The 18,556-nt window shown below is 41.5% G+C and overlaps 1 protein-coding gene across 1 annotated transcript in view; it reads left to right on the forward strand.

Annotated features, from left to right (window-relative positions):
- The window catches only part of NDP (Norrie disease (pseudoglioma)), a 52,525-nt gene that overhangs the window by 7,612 nt on the left and 26,357 nt on the right, over nucleotides 1-18,556 (forward strand). Inside the window, exon 2 of the mRNA XM_006864254.1 lies at nucleotides 15,610-15,988. Coding sequence (XP_006864316.1) covers nucleotides 15,815-15,988 — 174 coding nt within the window. The 5' untranslated portion in view covers nucleotides 15,610-15,814. The remainder of the gene's footprint in view (nucleotides 1-15,609; nucleotides 15,989-18,556) is intronic.

Below are 18,556 nucleotides of genomic sequence, written 5' to 3' on the forward strand. Positions count from 1 at the left end.
ATATATATATATATATATATATATATATATATATATATTTGTTAAATGCCGTCAAGTTGATTCTGACTCATACCTTACTGACCCTTTATAGGGTTTCCAAGGAACAGATTGTGAGTTTGAACCTTCGACCTTGTCATTCAAACCGACCTTGTGGTCCAGTGCTTTATCCCATTGCACACTAGGACTCTCAACTCTCTCTATATCTATCTATCTATCTATCTATCTATCTATCTATCTATCTATCTATCCATCTATGTGCTTGTGTGTGTGTTTGGTAAGGTGGAGGGTCAGAGAAAAAGAGGAAGACCCCCATCAAGATGGATTGGCAAAGTGGCAGCAAGTGTGGCAACAATAGTGAGGTTGTCCCAGGATCGGACAGTGTTTCATTCTGCTGTGTTTCATTCATTCGCTATGAGTCAGTACTAACTCTATGGCACCTAACAACAACAACAAATAACAATATATATATATATCCGTACACACATGTGTATATGATATATACACAATGATTATTACTCAATGGGATTTTCTTTCCATTTAGTATTAAAGGGTTTCCTTTAGACCTCTATTACCAAATCTTTGGATACATGTCACTTGTCCAGTCTGGATCATATTAGCCTGGGTACATTCATTGTGATTCCATATGTCAGAGTAGAACTGTGCTCTAGAGGGCTTTCACAATGACTGATTTTTCTGAAGTAGATTGCCAGGACTTTCGTCCAAGGTGCCTCTGGCTGGATTCAAACCTTTTGGTGAGTAGCCTATTGCACTACCCAGGGACTCCTGAGTAAAAGAAGTCTGAAAAAAGAACTCTTTATCTTGTCTCTGTTCTCTAGAACAGGATAGGACCATGTGCTTTTTCTATCAGGGATGGGTGTGAGTCACCTCCTCAGTAGCTGACATCAGGGCCACTTGATGAATCATTGAATCAGAAACATGCATGGAGGAAAATTCAGTCACTGTCTCCCACCACTTACTTGTCCCACCCCCAGGATCAAAAACAATGACCTCCGGGCCTGGCTGAAATTCAAAAGGCCCTGGGGAATAATTTGCCGGAAGTTGTTCCCCAAACCCAGGTTTCTGTCAGAACCACACACAGTGTTGTTTTCAAATAATACAGTCTCTCTCTTGTTTTATGATGCAGTTAGGTTGCTGGTCAAAAAAAAAAAAAAAAAAATCGATGAAACATTGCCACTGAAGACTTATAGACAGATAATCCCCTGTGGTGGAGGATTTAAAATGCCTCTGACTCCCTAGAATGTCACTTTCCTGTAGCCAACCTGAGGTTCTTGGCTAGAGGCCTAGGAATCCGTTCTCACCTCTTCTCTAGCTAAAGCTCCTTTCTCCAGGCCCTGTCACGTGGGCCATTGGGAATAAGGGAACGGGAAGGCAGGTGGAAGGTCTGAGAAGTGCTAAAGCCTAGGAGGGAAGCAGAGCCTGGATTGCTGTGGCCTGCCCTGGCCGTGATCAGCTGTCATTTCCTCTTTGTGTATGACATTGTGGAGCATATTAAAATTTCTCAGAGATGGTATGTTTGGAATTCCTCTGATGCCCCACCTCACCAACTTACCCGGACAATAAAAGCAAGGTTGTAAGCCTTTGAACAGCTGGCAGGCTATATATTTCCCCTCTTTCTTTCGCATAATCTAATTCCGAAAAGAATCCAGTGAGACTGGCAGTGCCATGTCTGGGCACTTGTTTCCTGTATGCCCTTCCTCCACCACCTCCTCCAGCCCGCCCAGCCTGAAATCTTCCTGGGTGGCATGAGGCTTTTCTTTTCTTTCTAGCTCATCACCACTCCCACCCCGCCCCTTTTTCCCTTAGAGCGAACTCCTTCCATTGTGAGCTCTCTCTTCCACTCTGTCTGCTTTCCAGACAGCCTGGGTCCTGTTTAGTCAGGGAAGAACAGTCCAGTAGGTCTCCCCATCTCCATAGTCTTCCCAAGATGTCATTCTTGGCACTAGCTCTGCTGGACTGATAGGACCGGGGGGCTTTCTGTAGACCGGAGCCTGAACACACTCGCAGGCACATGGCTCTGCTGCCCTTTAGGCTGCCTGAGAGCAGCCGAAGTGACCGGGATTGGCAAGGACAAGCATACCATCACAGTGATCTTCACATCCCTGGCAAAGGGCTGGGGGCGGGAGCGCTATGGGAATGCCTGGATGCACTTCGGCCTACAATAAGAAATTCTCTCTGTTTCAGGGGAGAGACATGTGACTCAAAAGAAAGCTCTCTGGATCCTGGGGCCCTTCTTGCCTCCTTTCCTAGTCCTTCCCACGTCCTTCACTGCCCAAAGAGAGAGAAAGAGACAGGACTTTTAATTTGACTAGCACAGACCTGAATGTCTTTGTAAAACCCATTTGGTGAAAGGAAGGGAGAAATAGATCCTGGATTTAGCCACATTGTAAATGCATGGGGCTTTGGAGATGGAGAGGGGGGACTTTTTCTTTTTCTTTCTTCCTTTCTCTTAACAGCAGTTTGTTTTATGAGTTGCAAATGGAAGGAACTGGACCTCTCAATTAGAAATTCCCATTTAAGAGCCCCATATCACCCCCTGTGCAGCATCCTTAAAAGATGCTGCAAATGTTCTTGGGACCCAAAAAGTATTAAAGTGCAATCTACAATGCGGCTTCCTATTTCTTTTCTTTTCCTGAGGGCTTTGGTAGTCTTTTCCGAATTAGCTCAAGTTCATTAAAAGACCCAAAAGGAAAAATTTAACACAGCTGAATTAAAATGAGTCTTTTCCTGTTAGCTTGACAAGAAGAAAAAAAAAAAGAAAGAAAGAAAGAAAAGAAAGAGAAGAAAGAACCAACTTCTCTCCTCTGCCCCTTCTTGGGTTTTAATATGAATTATTCCATACAAGTCCCTAGGCTAGAGGATCTATTTAAAGACGCCTGGCAGCATGAAGGGAAAGGGTAAAAATACAACCACTCTTTTGTCTATCAAAGGTTTTCTTTGGGAGGACATTAAGAACATTCCTATTTTCCTGTTTGCCCCTGCCAGTGGCTGCGTTCCAACTTAGTAGTACCCACTCCTCACCCATCAGATCAGCAGCCATGAACTTCTATGTTTGACTGCCGGAGAAAACACATGGTGGGGAATCCTTCAGAAACCCCCATGTGTGTGTAATGGGGTGGGGGAAAGGGGTACTATAATGAGTGCTTGATTGGATGTGCAGGTTGCATACTGCAAATTTTTACACCCACATACTGGAGTTTTTGAGAAAGATTTGCCGATGGCATTATTTCTGATGCCAATTTCTCCCTCACATCTGCAAAGCTGTTTTCCCTTATCTCTCTGGCAATAGTTTGATTGGCACCATCCATGCTTCCTGCCCCCTTCATCAGAGGGCCCTAGAGCCTGAAGGTTGTGCATATAACCTTGAGGGTTACTCCCCCAGAACTTTTTATGGATAGTCAGAACTTAACATTCTAGATGGGGTTCATACTCCTGAATAACTATTTTCTTGTTGGGAAGAGTGCTGATTCAGAAATTGCAAAGAATGGGCAACTTCAGTTGGCAACATATCCCAGTGCTGATAATCAGGAATTCATTCAATTGGCTTCCATTTCAACCTCATGTCAAAATCTGGACTCGAACAATGACTAGCAGCTTTAAGCCTATTTCCATAAGATTTACAGTAGATACATTTTTTTTCCACAAAAAGCTAAGACTTTTTTAGGCAATTTTCTCTCTTACAAAGCCTGGCTCAATCCCAACTTTTTCTTTTAAACTGTGATCCAACCAATTACAGTATCCTTTAAAAATGAAAAGACAGCACGTTAGTTAACACATTCAAAAAAGTTGATGAATTTTCAGAAAAATTCTTAGGGTGGTCTTTCTACAGCGCCACAAATCAACAATGACCCTAAACATAGAGTCCCTTTTCATCTTTTCATCCATGTTGTTGTTGTTATATGCCATTGAGTCAGTTCTGACTCATAGCAACCCTGTATAGGGTTTCTGAGGAGGTGGGTTTGAACTGCCACACCAGGACTCCTCCATAGGGAATGAAAATAGGTAAAGAGCAAGCAAGCCACAGGAGAAGTAACAAAAGAGGAGAAAGGATTCTTTTTGATGTTCAAAATCTGCCACTCATCTTTCTATCCTTTCAAATAGCACACTTTGAGAAAGGGAAACATTCCTTAATTTCAACCACCCTTCCCAGGAAGGAGAGTTTGAACTTTGAAGTTGCTTTCTTTGTCTGGCGTTAGAAAAGGAGGTCACATCCTCAAGTGAGGGGGGGAAAAAAAATCCCGCATTCTCAACTCTACATAAAATGATGGTATACTCATTCCTAACATGATGTGAAGAGTCAAAGAAATTCAATTCTTAATCAGCGTTTTTGTTTTGTTGTCTTTAAAAGCGAGGGGATATTTTAGGACTTGATACATTTGTGTGATTTTCTCCCAATTTATGGAAAATTACTCCTTTTGAGAATTCAAATTCTTCTTTTGAGGTTTGGAATCCAAATGCAGCAGAAAAGGATTATTACAGGAAAATCATCAATCAAAAGACGTAGCTGTAGGGTGCATGATTTAAGCAAAGCAAAATACAAACAGAAAATCAACAGCCTTAATACATTCGGGGTTTTCAAAATATAAGAAAACATATTTTTCTGTGACTTGATTTTAATTTTGCCCTTTTGAGACAGGCCTGCATCTATGAATGTTACAGCTTGCAAGAGGACTGAATTCAGTGTTCAAATCCCGCCATTGGGCAGAAAAGGCAAATTGAATAGGGAATGGAAAGACTGAGTTGCTCCTATTGTTTATGCCCATTTCTAACTAAGGGCTCTACAGCTGTTAGGTGAGATCACTACCCACCATTCCAAAACGCTGCTGCTGAGGAGATTCAAATGCAGCTTTGGAAACGCTTTGCTGGACACTTTGAAGAAAAGCCAACATACTCATTTGGCTCCAGGGTAAAAGGGAGCAAACACTGGTCACCTTTCTTCTTCTAAGGCCATACCACAGCCAGAAGTTCAGCAGCAGATCAAGTATTAAATGAGTTTAGCCGAAGAGGTTCCCAGATCACATGGCCACCTTTCTTTTCCACAAGGCGAGCATACATTTATGCGTTTTGATAGGACTTGAGCCACTTGGGTTGGGTATCTCAGAGATCTCCTGCTTTATATCCAAAGGGTTTTATATGAGGTGAGGGGGTCCCATGTGTCTCATTACTTACATTAAAAAATAAAATAAAATTCACCTACCTGGGAGGGGTAGTTGAAATTAGGGAAAGCTTCTCCTTCAGAAACTTTGTGCTATTGGAAAAGATAGAAGGATCAGTAACAGATTTGAACATCAAAAAATAATCCTTCCTCCTCTTTGTTACTTTTCCTGTGACTTGCTCTCTTCCTATTTTTAGTCCCTATGGATGAAAAGAATGGAAGGGGACTCCACACATAGGACTATTGCTGACTTATGAACTGTAGAAAGACCACCGTAAGCATTTTCTGACAGCTCATCATCATATCAGTCACAACTTTTAATGGTGTGGCTAGATTTGCATCAACAATCAAAACCCCAGTAGGAAGTACTTCTACAGAATTATGCTTCTTGACAGCTAGTAATTGGACCTGATCTTTTCCAATTTATGCAAGATTTGTATTCTAAAAGTCGGTTAGTTGTGTCAACCATAAAGAATTCAGAATAAGTCTTTCCATAGAAACTACTTGAGCTGTGTTGGTTCGCTCTCAGAAGCCCATCACAGGATCCAAGTCCCAGCACAAGTCTGTAAGAATGTACCTTCTCTAGCACAGAAGTTTCACTGACACTTTACCCAAGTAGGGTGCCTTGCTATTGACTACTAGAACCTTATTCATTCTACATTTGTGGAGAAGGAGGCAACTCTTCTAACCAGTCTGCTTTTCCTATCCAGAACATCACAGATAGTCTCCATTTGGGCATGAGGATCCATGGCTCAAACTTGGATTAGGAATAAGTGCCATTCATAGGTCAGAAAAAACAGGGTTGAACATGGCCTATATCATCAAATGAAGTCAAATTCTAGCACAATAGACAATTATTTGCTTTTCACCTCTCCTCGTTTATTCCTCATGAAGACCAGACAAGAACCTGAGAGATTTTTAAGACAGCCTTAATTGAGGATTGTTGTTGTTAAGTGCCGTCGAGTCGATTCTGACCCATAGCAACCCTGTATAGGGTTTCCAAGTTGCAGTTGATGAGCTTGAACCGCCGACCTTGCAGTTCAAACGACTTTGCAATCGGACGCATTAGCCCAAAATGCCACACCATGACTTCTAATTGAGGATTAGAAATGGGTTAAATATCCTCACTAACCAATTCCTTTTATCACTGTTATTTTTAAGTGCTGTCAAGTCGTTTCTGACTCATAGCCACCCTGTATAGGGTTTCTGAGGAGTTACTGGTGGGTTTGAACCTCTGACCTTATAGTTACAAGTCCAGTGCTTATCCTACAGCATCTCATCAGGGCTAACATGCTACTAATTTATAAACCATACTTAGTATATTGCAAACAATGAAACAATTGGATATTAAATGTACTTTTAGCTCACCAATATGACTTTGGATTCCCACTATGGAGCTGTAGAATAAGCACTAAACTGCTAACCACAAGGTTCATAGTTCGAACCCACCAGCTGCTCCTTGAAAACCCTCTGCAGGGTCGCTGTGAGTCAGAACCGACTTGATGGCACTTAACAACAACAACAACAACAACAATATGGCTTTACTCCTCAATGTTGGCTCAGGCATACATTAGAACTTGTTTGGACTTTTCTGTAAGCATTACCTCCTTAAGTGTGGGAGGGGCTCTTTCTTTGGGACGGGTTTTGAAAATATGTTGCCCCCAAAAGGTGCTGTACTCTAAAAAGGTTGGGTAGAATGGGAGAATGTTAGAAATGAATAGAGTCTTAAAGAGCATCTAGAACAATTGATTCATTTTGTCTTTGAGGAAACTGAGTAGCAGAGAAGGGAAATGACTTGCTCAAAATCACACAGACAATGATGGGAGTTAGGATTCAGGGCCTGAGGATCCTCAGCTCAGCCTTCCTTTCACCAGATCAGGCAATGATAGAATGCTCTTTAAATTTTTGAATGCAGTGGAGTGGCTATAGAATATTTATATTAAATGAGTACAAAATACCAGGTCATGGCTCAATAGCAACATAGGCTAGCCATGGGCCTGGGGAGGAAAGGAGGAAAGCTATAAATAAGTGGGAGTTTGGATAACAAAAAGTTTGGATAGTGGGTCCTCTGGTTTTCCTTACAATGCTTTAAAATCAGGATGTTAAGTTTCAGTTAGTTTCAAGGTTGCATCTTCCCACACCTGGCCCTCAGCCAGACAGTAAAACTATTCAAGGCAAGGATACACACCCAGGTGGGGCCACTTTAGAGTTGGTTCATCTCCAGAAATTACTTCTACTTGCTGTTTTTTTAGGTTGGCTTGATAGCAGCTACCAACTACAAAAAGGAGCTCTGGTAGCATAGTGGTTATGAATCCGGCTGAGAACCGCAAGGTCAGCAGCTCGAAACTACCAGCTATGCTATGGGAGAAAGATGAGGCTTTCTGCTCCCGTAAAGATTTACAGCCTTGGAAACCCTATACAGGGTTGCTATGAGTCGGAACCGACTCCACGGCTCGTAACCACCACCACCAACTACAAAATGTATCCCAACATTGAAGTTGGTGGCTTCCTCCCCAGTCTTTATTCCTCCTTCCCTTTTGCTTCTCCCACCTCTTTTCTTCCTCCATCACCTCTGCTACTGATTGATCTCTACTGGCGGTGGTGGTGGTGTGCTGTGCAGTCGGTTCCGACTCATAGTGACCCTGAATAGGGTTTCCAAGACTGTAAAACTTTACAGGAGCAGAAAGCCTCATCTTTCTCCCGCAGAACAGCTGGTAGTTTTGAACTGCTGACCTTGAGGTTAGCAGCCGGACTCGTAACCACTATGTTACCAGAGCTCCTTGATTAATCACAAGGATGTTGTCTTCTCTCTCCTAAGATAGCACTGTAGGGCAGTCATTGCCAGAGATTCTCCCCCTGGGATGAATAGACACAGTGAGATGAAAGGGGCAGGTGGAATTAGTCTATCTCCACTGATCCATGGCAACCCATCCAGAGAGATGTACAGGGCCTGTGGGCCAGGGTCCTGGCAAAGTTTGCAATTTGTACCTCTGCCTCTGGGATAGCACAGACCTGACTTCTTGGCTACTAATGCGCTGCCAGATACAAAGAATTTTCAAAACCATTCACTGAGCACACAGGATGCTTTATAAAATCCAACATGCTGTTTACAGTTTATAAATTAAATGCCTTGGGAAGAGGCATCTGATTTATTCTCCAAGGCATCTAGCTGACAAAATCCAATTGGAATTCTTTGAGTTCCAGGGAAGGGGTTACTTAGCATCTCTTTGATTAGACCTAGAATCTGTTGCTTTTTGTATTCTAAAATGAAGTGCTATTTAGTGGCACGCATTCTTCCGCACTGAAATCTTGACTTATTGGGGCTTTTTTGCAATTCCTTTGAGAGAGGATCTAGGTTCTACCATCTTTCCTTTATGCCTTCCCCTTACCATGGTTTTCTAAAAAAAAATTAAATACAAAAGAATTCTTTTTATACAGACTCCATTACAAAGTTGTTATATTTTATCTGCTTAATTTGACCTTCTTAGAAATGATGCAATGCATGGTGGATATGAAGTAGGTATTGAAGGACTTTATCTGTGTCCCCAAAATTATGCAGGAAAACAACAGGCCAAGTTTCTTTGCTTGTGGATGCAGCAAGCCACATGAGAGATTTGGAATAGGACCTGATCCTTAACTACAATGTTGTTAAGTGTGGTAGAGTCGGTTCGGACACATGTATAGGGTTTCCAAGGAGCAGCTGGTGAGTTTGAACCACTGACCTTCTGGTTCAAACCGACCTTGCCATCCAGTGCTTTATCCCACAACACCAAACCAGGACTCCAATGGGCTAGAGCAAAAGGAAGCACAGAGTAAGTGCTCAGTGAATATGTGTTAAATAAATATCTGCTGCAGGAGGCCAGGGGAGGGAATACCTGCATATATTAGTGCTGAAAGTAGCTCAGTGGGGAGGATGTGGATACTGAAGCACTACCCTCCCCTGCCAGGCAAGCAAAGCAAAATTAAGACCATTCTTGGCACATGCCACTTGTCTAAGCCTGTAGCTAGAATAACATGTGTGAGAACCAGCACTTTACCCTCTGCCAGGCAAAAGGTCAGCCTAAGAGTGAGCTGATCCCTGGGCACAACACCATCTCTCACCCAGGAGGCTGGGTCCTCTGTAAGCTCTGTATATTGTTTCGCTGAGGATGACAGGTGGGGAAATCTGGGCACCAGTTGTTCTTTTCCACTGGTATCCTTTGGAGGGTAGCTCCAAAGTCGGGCAAGCCAGCCTACGTGCTTCTCCTGTCGCCAGAGACTCCACATTGGGGCTATTAGAATGTGGGCTCTGTACATTCGCCAAGTCCATGTTTCAGAGACTGGACTCGGAACATGGAGGAACCACAGGGCTACTGTACTGATTTCGGTCTGAGAGCAGTCTTCGCATTCCCCACCCATCATTGGTGGGACTGAGGTCTACTTTCTGACATTTGATTTTATGACACATAGTTTTGTTTGTTTTAATTAAAGCAAATGGAGACACATTTATTTTGAGAATTTGACAAAAGCTCCTACCAGACAGAAGTACCCCTAAAACTCCATTGCCATTTAGTTGACTCCACTCATAGTGACCCTACATAGGGTTTCCAAAATTGCAATTCTTTCTCTGGAGCAGACAGTCTCATCTTTTGCCCTGTGGAACAGGTGGTAGATTTGAACCACTGACCTTGCGGTTGGCAGCACAATGCCTAACTCACAATGCCACCAGGACTTCTTAGAGACACCCCTGCTGCTGTTAAGTGCTGCTTAGTCAGTTCTGATTCATAGCAACCCTGTGTAGCTGGTGGATTTGAACAATCAGTCTCGGAGTTAGCAGTCCCCTAGGCTGCAGTGAAACAGGGAATCTCAAGTGACATATAAGTTTGCTAATTCCTGATATTTCTGTTTCTGAACTCTTCCCTCAGCACTCTGAATATTTCCACCTAAACACACCTCAACCAACCAGGTCTCTGCATTACTCTTTTCTATGGCTTTATTGGATTCCTGGTGTGGCACTGTAGGATAAGCACTGGAGTGTGAACCAAAAGGTTGGCGGTTCAAATCCACCAGCTGCTTCCCGGAAACCCTGCACAGGGTCACTATGAGTCAGACTTGACTCGACAGCACTTAACAACAACAACATGGCTTTATGATTTCTTCTCCAACATGACAATGTTGGTTCATTCAATTAAAAAACTTCAGATAAGATAAAAAACAAAAATGCAGTGTTATATTGCAATAAAAATCCTACCTTTTTGTTTTGAGAGGTCTGTTTATTCCTATGGCCTATTTTTACATGTTGCTTGCATTGTTATTTCAGAGTTTAATATAAAAACTGACCCAACAGTAGAGTGATTTGTGAGTGTGTTGAAATGGAAAATTAATTTCTTATTAGAATTGAAGCAACTTTCCTCTGTTACTCTTTTATACTTTATCTTTATTACTACTTCTGGGTCCAGATTCTCATCTCTCAAGAGAAAACCAGATAAGGTTACGTTGTGTGTGATATTAACAATTTCTTTATCAGTATAAATTCATAATCTTTGTTTGCCAAAATGTTTTATTTTACCTTTCAAGAAAAAAAAAATGTATCTGTACTTGCAAATTCAGGATGCTGCTGTCAGGTGACAGTAGTATCCCCCTGCCATCGAGTTCATTCTGGCTTGATGGTACAGAGGGCTAAGCACTGTATTGCTAACTTCGAGGTTGGTGATTCAAAGCCACCAGCTGCTGTCTACTCCCATAATGATTTATAGTCTCAGAAACCCTATGAAGCAGTTTTACTCTGCTGTACATGAAGCACTGGACTGTAAAATCGGTTTGAACTGCAAGGTCGTGGTTCAAACTCACCAGCCGCTCCGCAGAAACCCTATACAGGGTCACTATGAGTCGGAACCAACTCGATGACACTTTACAACAACAAGCGCTGTCAAGTTGGTTTGGACTCATGTTGTTGTTGTTGTTAAGTGCTGTCGAGTCAAGTCTGACCCAGTACAAGGTTTCCGAAGTTTTAAATCTTTGCGGAAGCATAAACCCTCATCTTTCTCCTGCGTATTGGCTGGTGGGCATAACCTCTGACTTTGTGGTTTGCAGTCCATTGCTTAACGTATGGCGTTACCACGCTTCTTTGGTCAGCAGTAGTACACACAAAATAAATGACCCCCTGGAAGATAATTGACTAAGAAAAGAGACTAGCATGCTCTTCCATCTCTATAAGAAATAAAAAATAAGATTAATAAAATAATCATACTGGCACAAACATTAAACATTCATTTGCGAAGCTACTAGACTTCCGGTGTGGCGCTGTGGGTCAGCACTGGAATGCGAACCACAAGGTCTGCAGTTTAAAACCACTTGGAAAAACGTATATAAGATGGCTATGAATTAGAACAGACTCAACAGCACTTAGCAACCACAAAGAACAACACGTAGTTACTATTTTATGTCAAGCTTTTAAAAACTTTTTTTTAATAATTATTAAAATTTTGAATAGGTGATACATTTGCAAGTTCAAAAATCTAAAAATGTGAAAAGCTGTATTGTGAAAAATCTATCTTTCATGCCTGCCCTTCAACTCTTACAAGTAGCTAATTCATTTGTTTCTTTGATATCCTTTCCCTATTTAAGTACAAATGACGACAGATATGCATTCTAATCCCTTTTCCTTTCAGCAGAAATCATTGCATAGAGTTTTTGCATCTTTTAAAATATATTTGCATAGTATTCTATCACATGAAGGTTTTATAATATGTTTAGCTAGTTCCCTACCGATGGATATTTGTTTTGTTTCCAATTTTATCCTATTATTACCAAAGTTCATGTGATTTCACATGTAAGATAATTCTCAAACTTGGAATTGCTGTCTAAATTACATTCATCTGTAATTGTAATAGATATTCACCCTTATAAAATTTATGCCAATAAATTCACCCTTATAAAAATAATGCCAATTTACAGGAGCTCTGGTATCGTAGTGATTACGAATCGGGCTGCGAACCTTAAGGTCAGCGGTTCGAAACTACCAGCTGCTCCGCGGGAGAAAGATGAGGCTTTCTACTCCCGTAAAGATTTATACCCTCGGAAACCCTGTACAGGGTCCCTATGGGTCGGAACCGACTCGACGGCACTTAACAACAACAACAACATTTCTAGAATAGTGTAGTAGAGTCCTGGTGTGGCGCTGTGTGTTAATGCGCTAGACTGCAAAGTCAGTTTGAACTGCAAGGTTGGTGGTTCAAGCTCACCAGTCGCTCCTTGGAAACCCTATACAGGGTCGCTATGGGTCAGAACCAACTCGACGGCATTTAACAACAACAACATTTCTAAAATGTGCCTATTTTCCCATAGCCTTGACAACAGTGTGCATTATCAGACTTTGGAATCTTCGTCATTCTTATTGGTTGAAAAAGATATCCGAAAGTACTTAATTTTTTTAAAATGAGGTTGCTCATTTTCTACGCTAAGAGCAATTTATATTTACTTTTCTTTTATGAAATGCAAACAGCAACAAATATAACCATACACATATATATGTTATTGTTAATGCCATCAAGTCAGTTCTGACTCATAACGACCCTGTATAGGGTTTTCAAGGAGTGACTGGTGGGTTTGAACTGCCTACCTAGTGGTTTAAAGCGACCTTGCAGTCTAATGTGTTATCCTACAGTGCCACACCAGGGTTTTGCTATTGATGTTGTGCCTTATTTTTGTCATTATTCTATACGTGTTTCTCTTACATTTGTTTTGCTCATTTAACTCCTGGACATTTTTTGGTAGCTCTGAACAGAAGTTATTGGCAGTGGAGAATGCGGAAGGCCAGGACTGGGATATTTGCTTTTTTCTTCATCCCTTTGTTATTGACTCTTGGGGGGAACTATCTGGAGTTGTGAAAGGAGAACTCTAATAAACTATCTTCCTGAGATGATTAAGGCTTCCAAGAGACAGGTAGGAGTGCTAGTGGTGCTGTAGGATAAGCATTGGACTACTAAACAAAAGATCTGTGGATTCTGCCCACCATTTGCTCTATGCAGAGTCACTAAACCAACTGGATGACGCATAACAACAACAGTAAGAAATAGTTAACCACTTGGAAGAATTTAGTCATCTTGAAACTCATGAATAGTTCAGGAATATTGCATCCTCTGAACACACAATGTAAGAAAGCTCTAGCCCTTTATACTGAGGCCTTGGTGAGTTTCAGTGTAATGTGTATAGGAAAACACAGACAATGCAACTCTAAAGAGAAACAGACAACAACAGAAGGGCCTTCTACACCCCTTGTTGATTCAGACCTTTGAATTCAGGTTTGATCCATTTTAATGAGATGTTGTCACTGTTGTTGTTAGGTGCCATCGAGTTGGTACTGACTCATAGCAACCCTATGCACAACAGAACAAAGCACTACCCAATCCTGGGTCAACCTCACAATCGTTGCTACGTTTGAGCCCATTGATGCTGCCACGTGCCCAATCCATCTTGCTGGGGGTCTTCCTCTTTTGCTACGACTCTTTACTTTACCAAACATGATGTCCTTCTCCAGCGACTGGTCCCTCCTGTTAATAATTCCGAAGTGTGAAAGACGAAGTCTGGCCATCCTGGCTTCCAATGAACACGCTGGCTGTATTTCTTCCAACACATTCTGTTGGTTCTTTTGGCAGTCCACGGCACTTTTAATATTCTCCACCATCACCATAACTTAAATGCATCAGTTCTTCTACGGTCTTCCTTATTCACTGTCCAACTTTTGCATACATATGAGGTTATTGAAAATACCATGGCTTGGGTTAGGTGCCACTAGCATGCATATAAAAGAAAGTGATGAAAACTGTATGAAAATATAGTCTCCTCAACTTTAAGATTTTCTTCTGCCTATTGAGATGGTGGTAACTGAATATGGCAGTGTTTTAGAGGAAGAGGGAACTATAGATGTCAAAATTCCAAATTCCCTACTCTACAGGTCAGGTAGGAATTTGAGCAAGGTCACTCAACTTAATAATGACAATGCTAGCACTAGAGTCCAACTTGGTCCCCTCATTTCTGGTCTTTGCCTTTCCTGCAATTTACCAGGCATCTCTGAAACTCATGTACTGAGGTTATGCCATAACCACGGCAGGGCTATCTCACATACCCTTTCCTTTGCCCCCACCCCCACCCTACCCCACACTTACAAGATGGCTAAAAGAAACTACCTGGGTCTGAAACCACTCTATTTATTGTAGTTGTTAGGTGTCATTGAGTTGATTCTGATTCATAGTGATCCTATGCACAACAGAACAAAATACTGCCCAGTAAGGTAAATTAGGACAAAGCTTGTAAGGACTTGAACTTCTAGTCTTGATTTTATCAACACCTTCCCCTGCTTATTCATACTATCCATGAGTAGGCAATTTCCAAAAACAATGGTGTACTATGAACAAAAGAAGTCAACTTTCATAGAAATGCTTTTGAAAGATTTTCTGAAACTTTGATTGTCATGTTTCTTTTGTTTTGATGTCATATCAGGTCTTCCCAGTTTTCCTAAATGTTTGAGAAAGTATTTTTGATCCTCTTTGTCTTCTTGTGTAATAAGAGTATCGGTGTTGGTCATGCCTTGGGGACTAGTGAGGTGATTGGGCAGATCTCCAGATCCTAGTCCTTTGTCCAAGAAGTACAGGTAAATGAACAAAGCAAATTTACTTTTCATTGTATGGTATGATCCCATTTAAATGGTAAGTCTCTGCTACCGATGTCACTTACTTGTTCAAATTATACCACGTGTTCAGGCCAACAAAGGGTCTGAAGAAATATGTGACTCTATTGGAAAATATGCGTGTACTGGCACCTTAGCCACACTGGATACCGGTTAGTATAATGTGTATTTCAGATGCAGTTTGTCATTGATGCTGGGTGACACAGAGCTTACAACAAAAACAGGATGAGCCCAGAGTGCAAAAGTGGAAAACTAGATGGGTGGGTGGGTATGAACTTGAAAATGGAAAATGTGCTTACCCATGGGATGTGACCTGTGTTCATTAGCACTGACCTGCCTCCTCTCTAGCCCTGTAAGCTGATGTTGACACCAAAGCTTACTGAGAAACTGAACAGACCTTCCCACCCCCACAAACCAGAGAGAAGGATGAGACCACCCAACTCAGTTATGCTGTGGCCAGAACCACATGTTTAATCTTTACCATGGGTTCATACTATTCTTGCCTCTAGGAACAAGAACTTCAGCAATTAAAGCCAACATGTGCTTCCATTAAACCATTGTGTCCACCTCTAAATGGTTATAAATATGTAGTATAAGCTATGGGTGGTAGAGGGTGGTGGAATGGATGAAAGTTTATGCTAATGACACTCCAGAAACCAATATTATCCACTCAAAATGACATGGAAAATTTCTACTCAATACCTCCTGGGCTCCATTAGTATTTCTGGGTAAATATTTCTGGGGAAAATAATTTCTGTTTTTGTTCCAGCTGTGTGGCAGATACTGTGATGGACTGAAAGTGCAAAAAGTAAGACACCATTCCAGCATACAAAGGACAATGACAACCAGGAAGCTTCAGCCAGATCCTGTCCTTTCCTTGAAAGGAACTGGATCCTAGGAGTTGAAGACATTTGCAAACTTATAGTCCTCTGCCTCCCTCTGCTGTTATTCGTGAGAAGTTTTTCCTCACAACAATGAGAAATCATGTACTAGCTGCTTCCTTTTCTATGCTCTCCCTGCTGGCAATAATGGGAGACACAGACAGCAAAACTGACAGTTCGTTTATGATGGACTCGGACCCCCGACGCTGCATGAGGCACCACTATGTTGATTCTATCAGTCACCCATTGTACAAGTGTAGCTCAAAGGTAAGACCAAAGTCTTTGTGAAGGTGTCTGGAAACGGATCAGAAGCCATGTTTCTTTGTCAGGGGATGGGAAACTGTGATCAGAGCCCAACCCTAAGCCCTGAGCTAATTGGCTGGGCCACAAGGTTTGTGGGAGAATCACGCCTTTAGGGTTTTCCATCACACTTTGCTCTTCTATCAGTGGTTGTTAGTGCCTTTGAGTCTACTCCAAATCATAACGTCCTGTCCTATGTACTGTAGAATGAAACATTCATTGGCTGGTTCTTCACCAGCCTCACAATCTTTGTTGTGTTTGAGTCCATTGTTGTAGCCACTGTGTCAAACCGTCTTGTTGAGGGTTTTCCTCTTGATTTGGTAACTTTACAAAGCAAGATGTCCTTCTCCAGGACTAGTGTCCTAAAGCACTTAGGATGAAGTCTTGTTGTCCTTGCTTCGAAGGAGCATTCTGGCTGTGCTTCTTCCAAGACAGATTTGTTTGTTCTTCTGGAATTTAGTCAATATTCTTCACTAACACTGTAATTCAAAGGAAACAATTCTTCTTCAGTCTTCCTTATTTGTTATCCAGATTTCCCATGCATATGAGGCAACTAAAAATACCATAGCTTGAGTGAGATGCACCTTAGTCCTCAAAGTGACATCTTTGCTTTTTATCACTTTAAAGAGGTCTTTTGAGGCAAATTTGCCCAGTGCAATACAACGATTTATTTCTTGTCTACAAGGAGCTCTGGTAGCGTAGTGGTTACAAATTGGTCTGCGACCGCAAGGTCAGCAGTTCGAAACTACCAGCTGTTCCGCGGGAGAAAGATGAGGCTTTCTGCTCCCGTAAAGATTTACAGCCTCGGAAAGCCTGTACAAGGTCGCTATGAGTCGGAACCGACTCCACGGCAAACAACAACAACAACAAAAACAACTGCTTCCATAGGTGTTGATTGTGGATCCAACTAAAATGAAATCCTTGACAAATTCATTAATTTCTCTATTTATCATGATGTTGCTTATTGGTCCAGTTGTGAGGATTTTTGTTTACTTTATATTTGAGGTATAATCTGGATCCAAGGTTGGTTTGAACCACAAAGTCAGCGGTTCAAACTCGCCAGTCACTCCTCGGAAACCCTATACAGGGTCACTATGAGTCAAAACCGATTCAATGGAACTTAACAATGACAACAGCAACCTATACTGAAGGCTGTAGACTTTGACTGTCATTAAGTGCTTCAAGTCTTCTTTTCTTTAAGAAAGCAAAGTTGTGTCATCTTGCAGGTTGTTAATGAGTCTTCCTGAGGCTGCGTTCTTCCAGCTTCTTAGATTATTTGCTCAGCACACAAATTGAATGAGTATGGTGTGGCACTGTGGGTTAATGCGCCAGCCTGCAAAGCTGTTTGAATTGCAAGATTGGCAGTTCAAGCTCACCAGTTGCTCCTTGGAAACCCTATACAGGTTCGCTATGGGTCGGAACCGACTCAACGGCACTTAACAACAACAACAACAAGATGGTGAAAAGATACAATCCTGACACACAGCTTCCCTGATTTTAAGTCATGCAATATCCCCTTGTTCTGTTTGAATGATTGCCTGTTTGGTTATATCCAGGTTCCACATAAGCATTCTAGAATTTCCATTCTTTTCAATATTATGATCCACATTGTCATATGACTTTGCATAATCAATAAAGCACAGGTAAACATCTTTCTGGTATTCTATGCTTTCAGCCAGGATCCTTCTGACATTGGCAATTATATCCTTTGTTCCATGTTGTCTTCTAAATCCAGCTTGAATTTATGGCAGTTTTCTGTTGATGTATTGCTGCAACCATTTTTGAATTATCTTCAGCAAAAATTTACTTGCTGAAGTATGATATTAATGATATTGTTTGATAATTGCCACATTCTTTTGGGTCAAATTTTTATGGAATGGGCACAAATATGGATCTCATCCAGTTGCTTGGCTAGATAGCAATCTCCCAAGTTTCTTGGTATACAACAGTAAACACTTCTAGCATTGCATCCATTCACTGCCTTCAGTGCAGTTTGGATTTCTTCCTTCAATATCATTGGTCTTGATCATAGGCTACCTCCTGAAATGGTTGAATGTCGACCGATTCTTTTTGGTACAGCAACTCTGTGTATTTCTGCCATCTTCTTTTGATGCTTCCTGCATCTCTCAATATTTTGCCCATTGATGTTAAGTGTGCTTCAGTTGATTCTGATTCATAGCAACCCTGCATAGGGTTTCTGAGGAGTGGCTTTTGAGATTGAACCACTGACCTTGCAGTTCAAACCTAACTTTTGGTCCCGTGCTTATCCCACAGCACCTAGACTCCTGCAATATTACAACTTGAGGCTTGATTGTTTTTCTTCTGTTCTTTTAGCTTGAGAAATGCTGTGCATGGGCTTCCCTTTTGGTTTTCTAACTCCAGATTTTTTCACATTTCATTATAATACTTTGTCTTCTTGAGATGGCCTTTACTTCATCATTTCTTCCATTCACTTTAGCGGCTCCATGTTCAAGAGCAAGTTCTGAGTCTCTTCTGGCATCTATTTTGCTCTTTTCTTTCTTTCCTGTCTTTTCA

Source organism: Chrysochloris asiatica, unplaced genomic scaffold (genome assembly GCF_000296735.1).
Source record: "Chrysochloris asiatica unplaced genomic scaffold, ChrAsi1.0 scaffold00062, whole genome shotgun sequence".
NCBI classification, from domain to species: Eukaryota; Metazoa; Chordata; class Mammalia; order Afrosoricida; family Chrysochloridae; genus Chrysochloris; species Chrysochloris asiatica.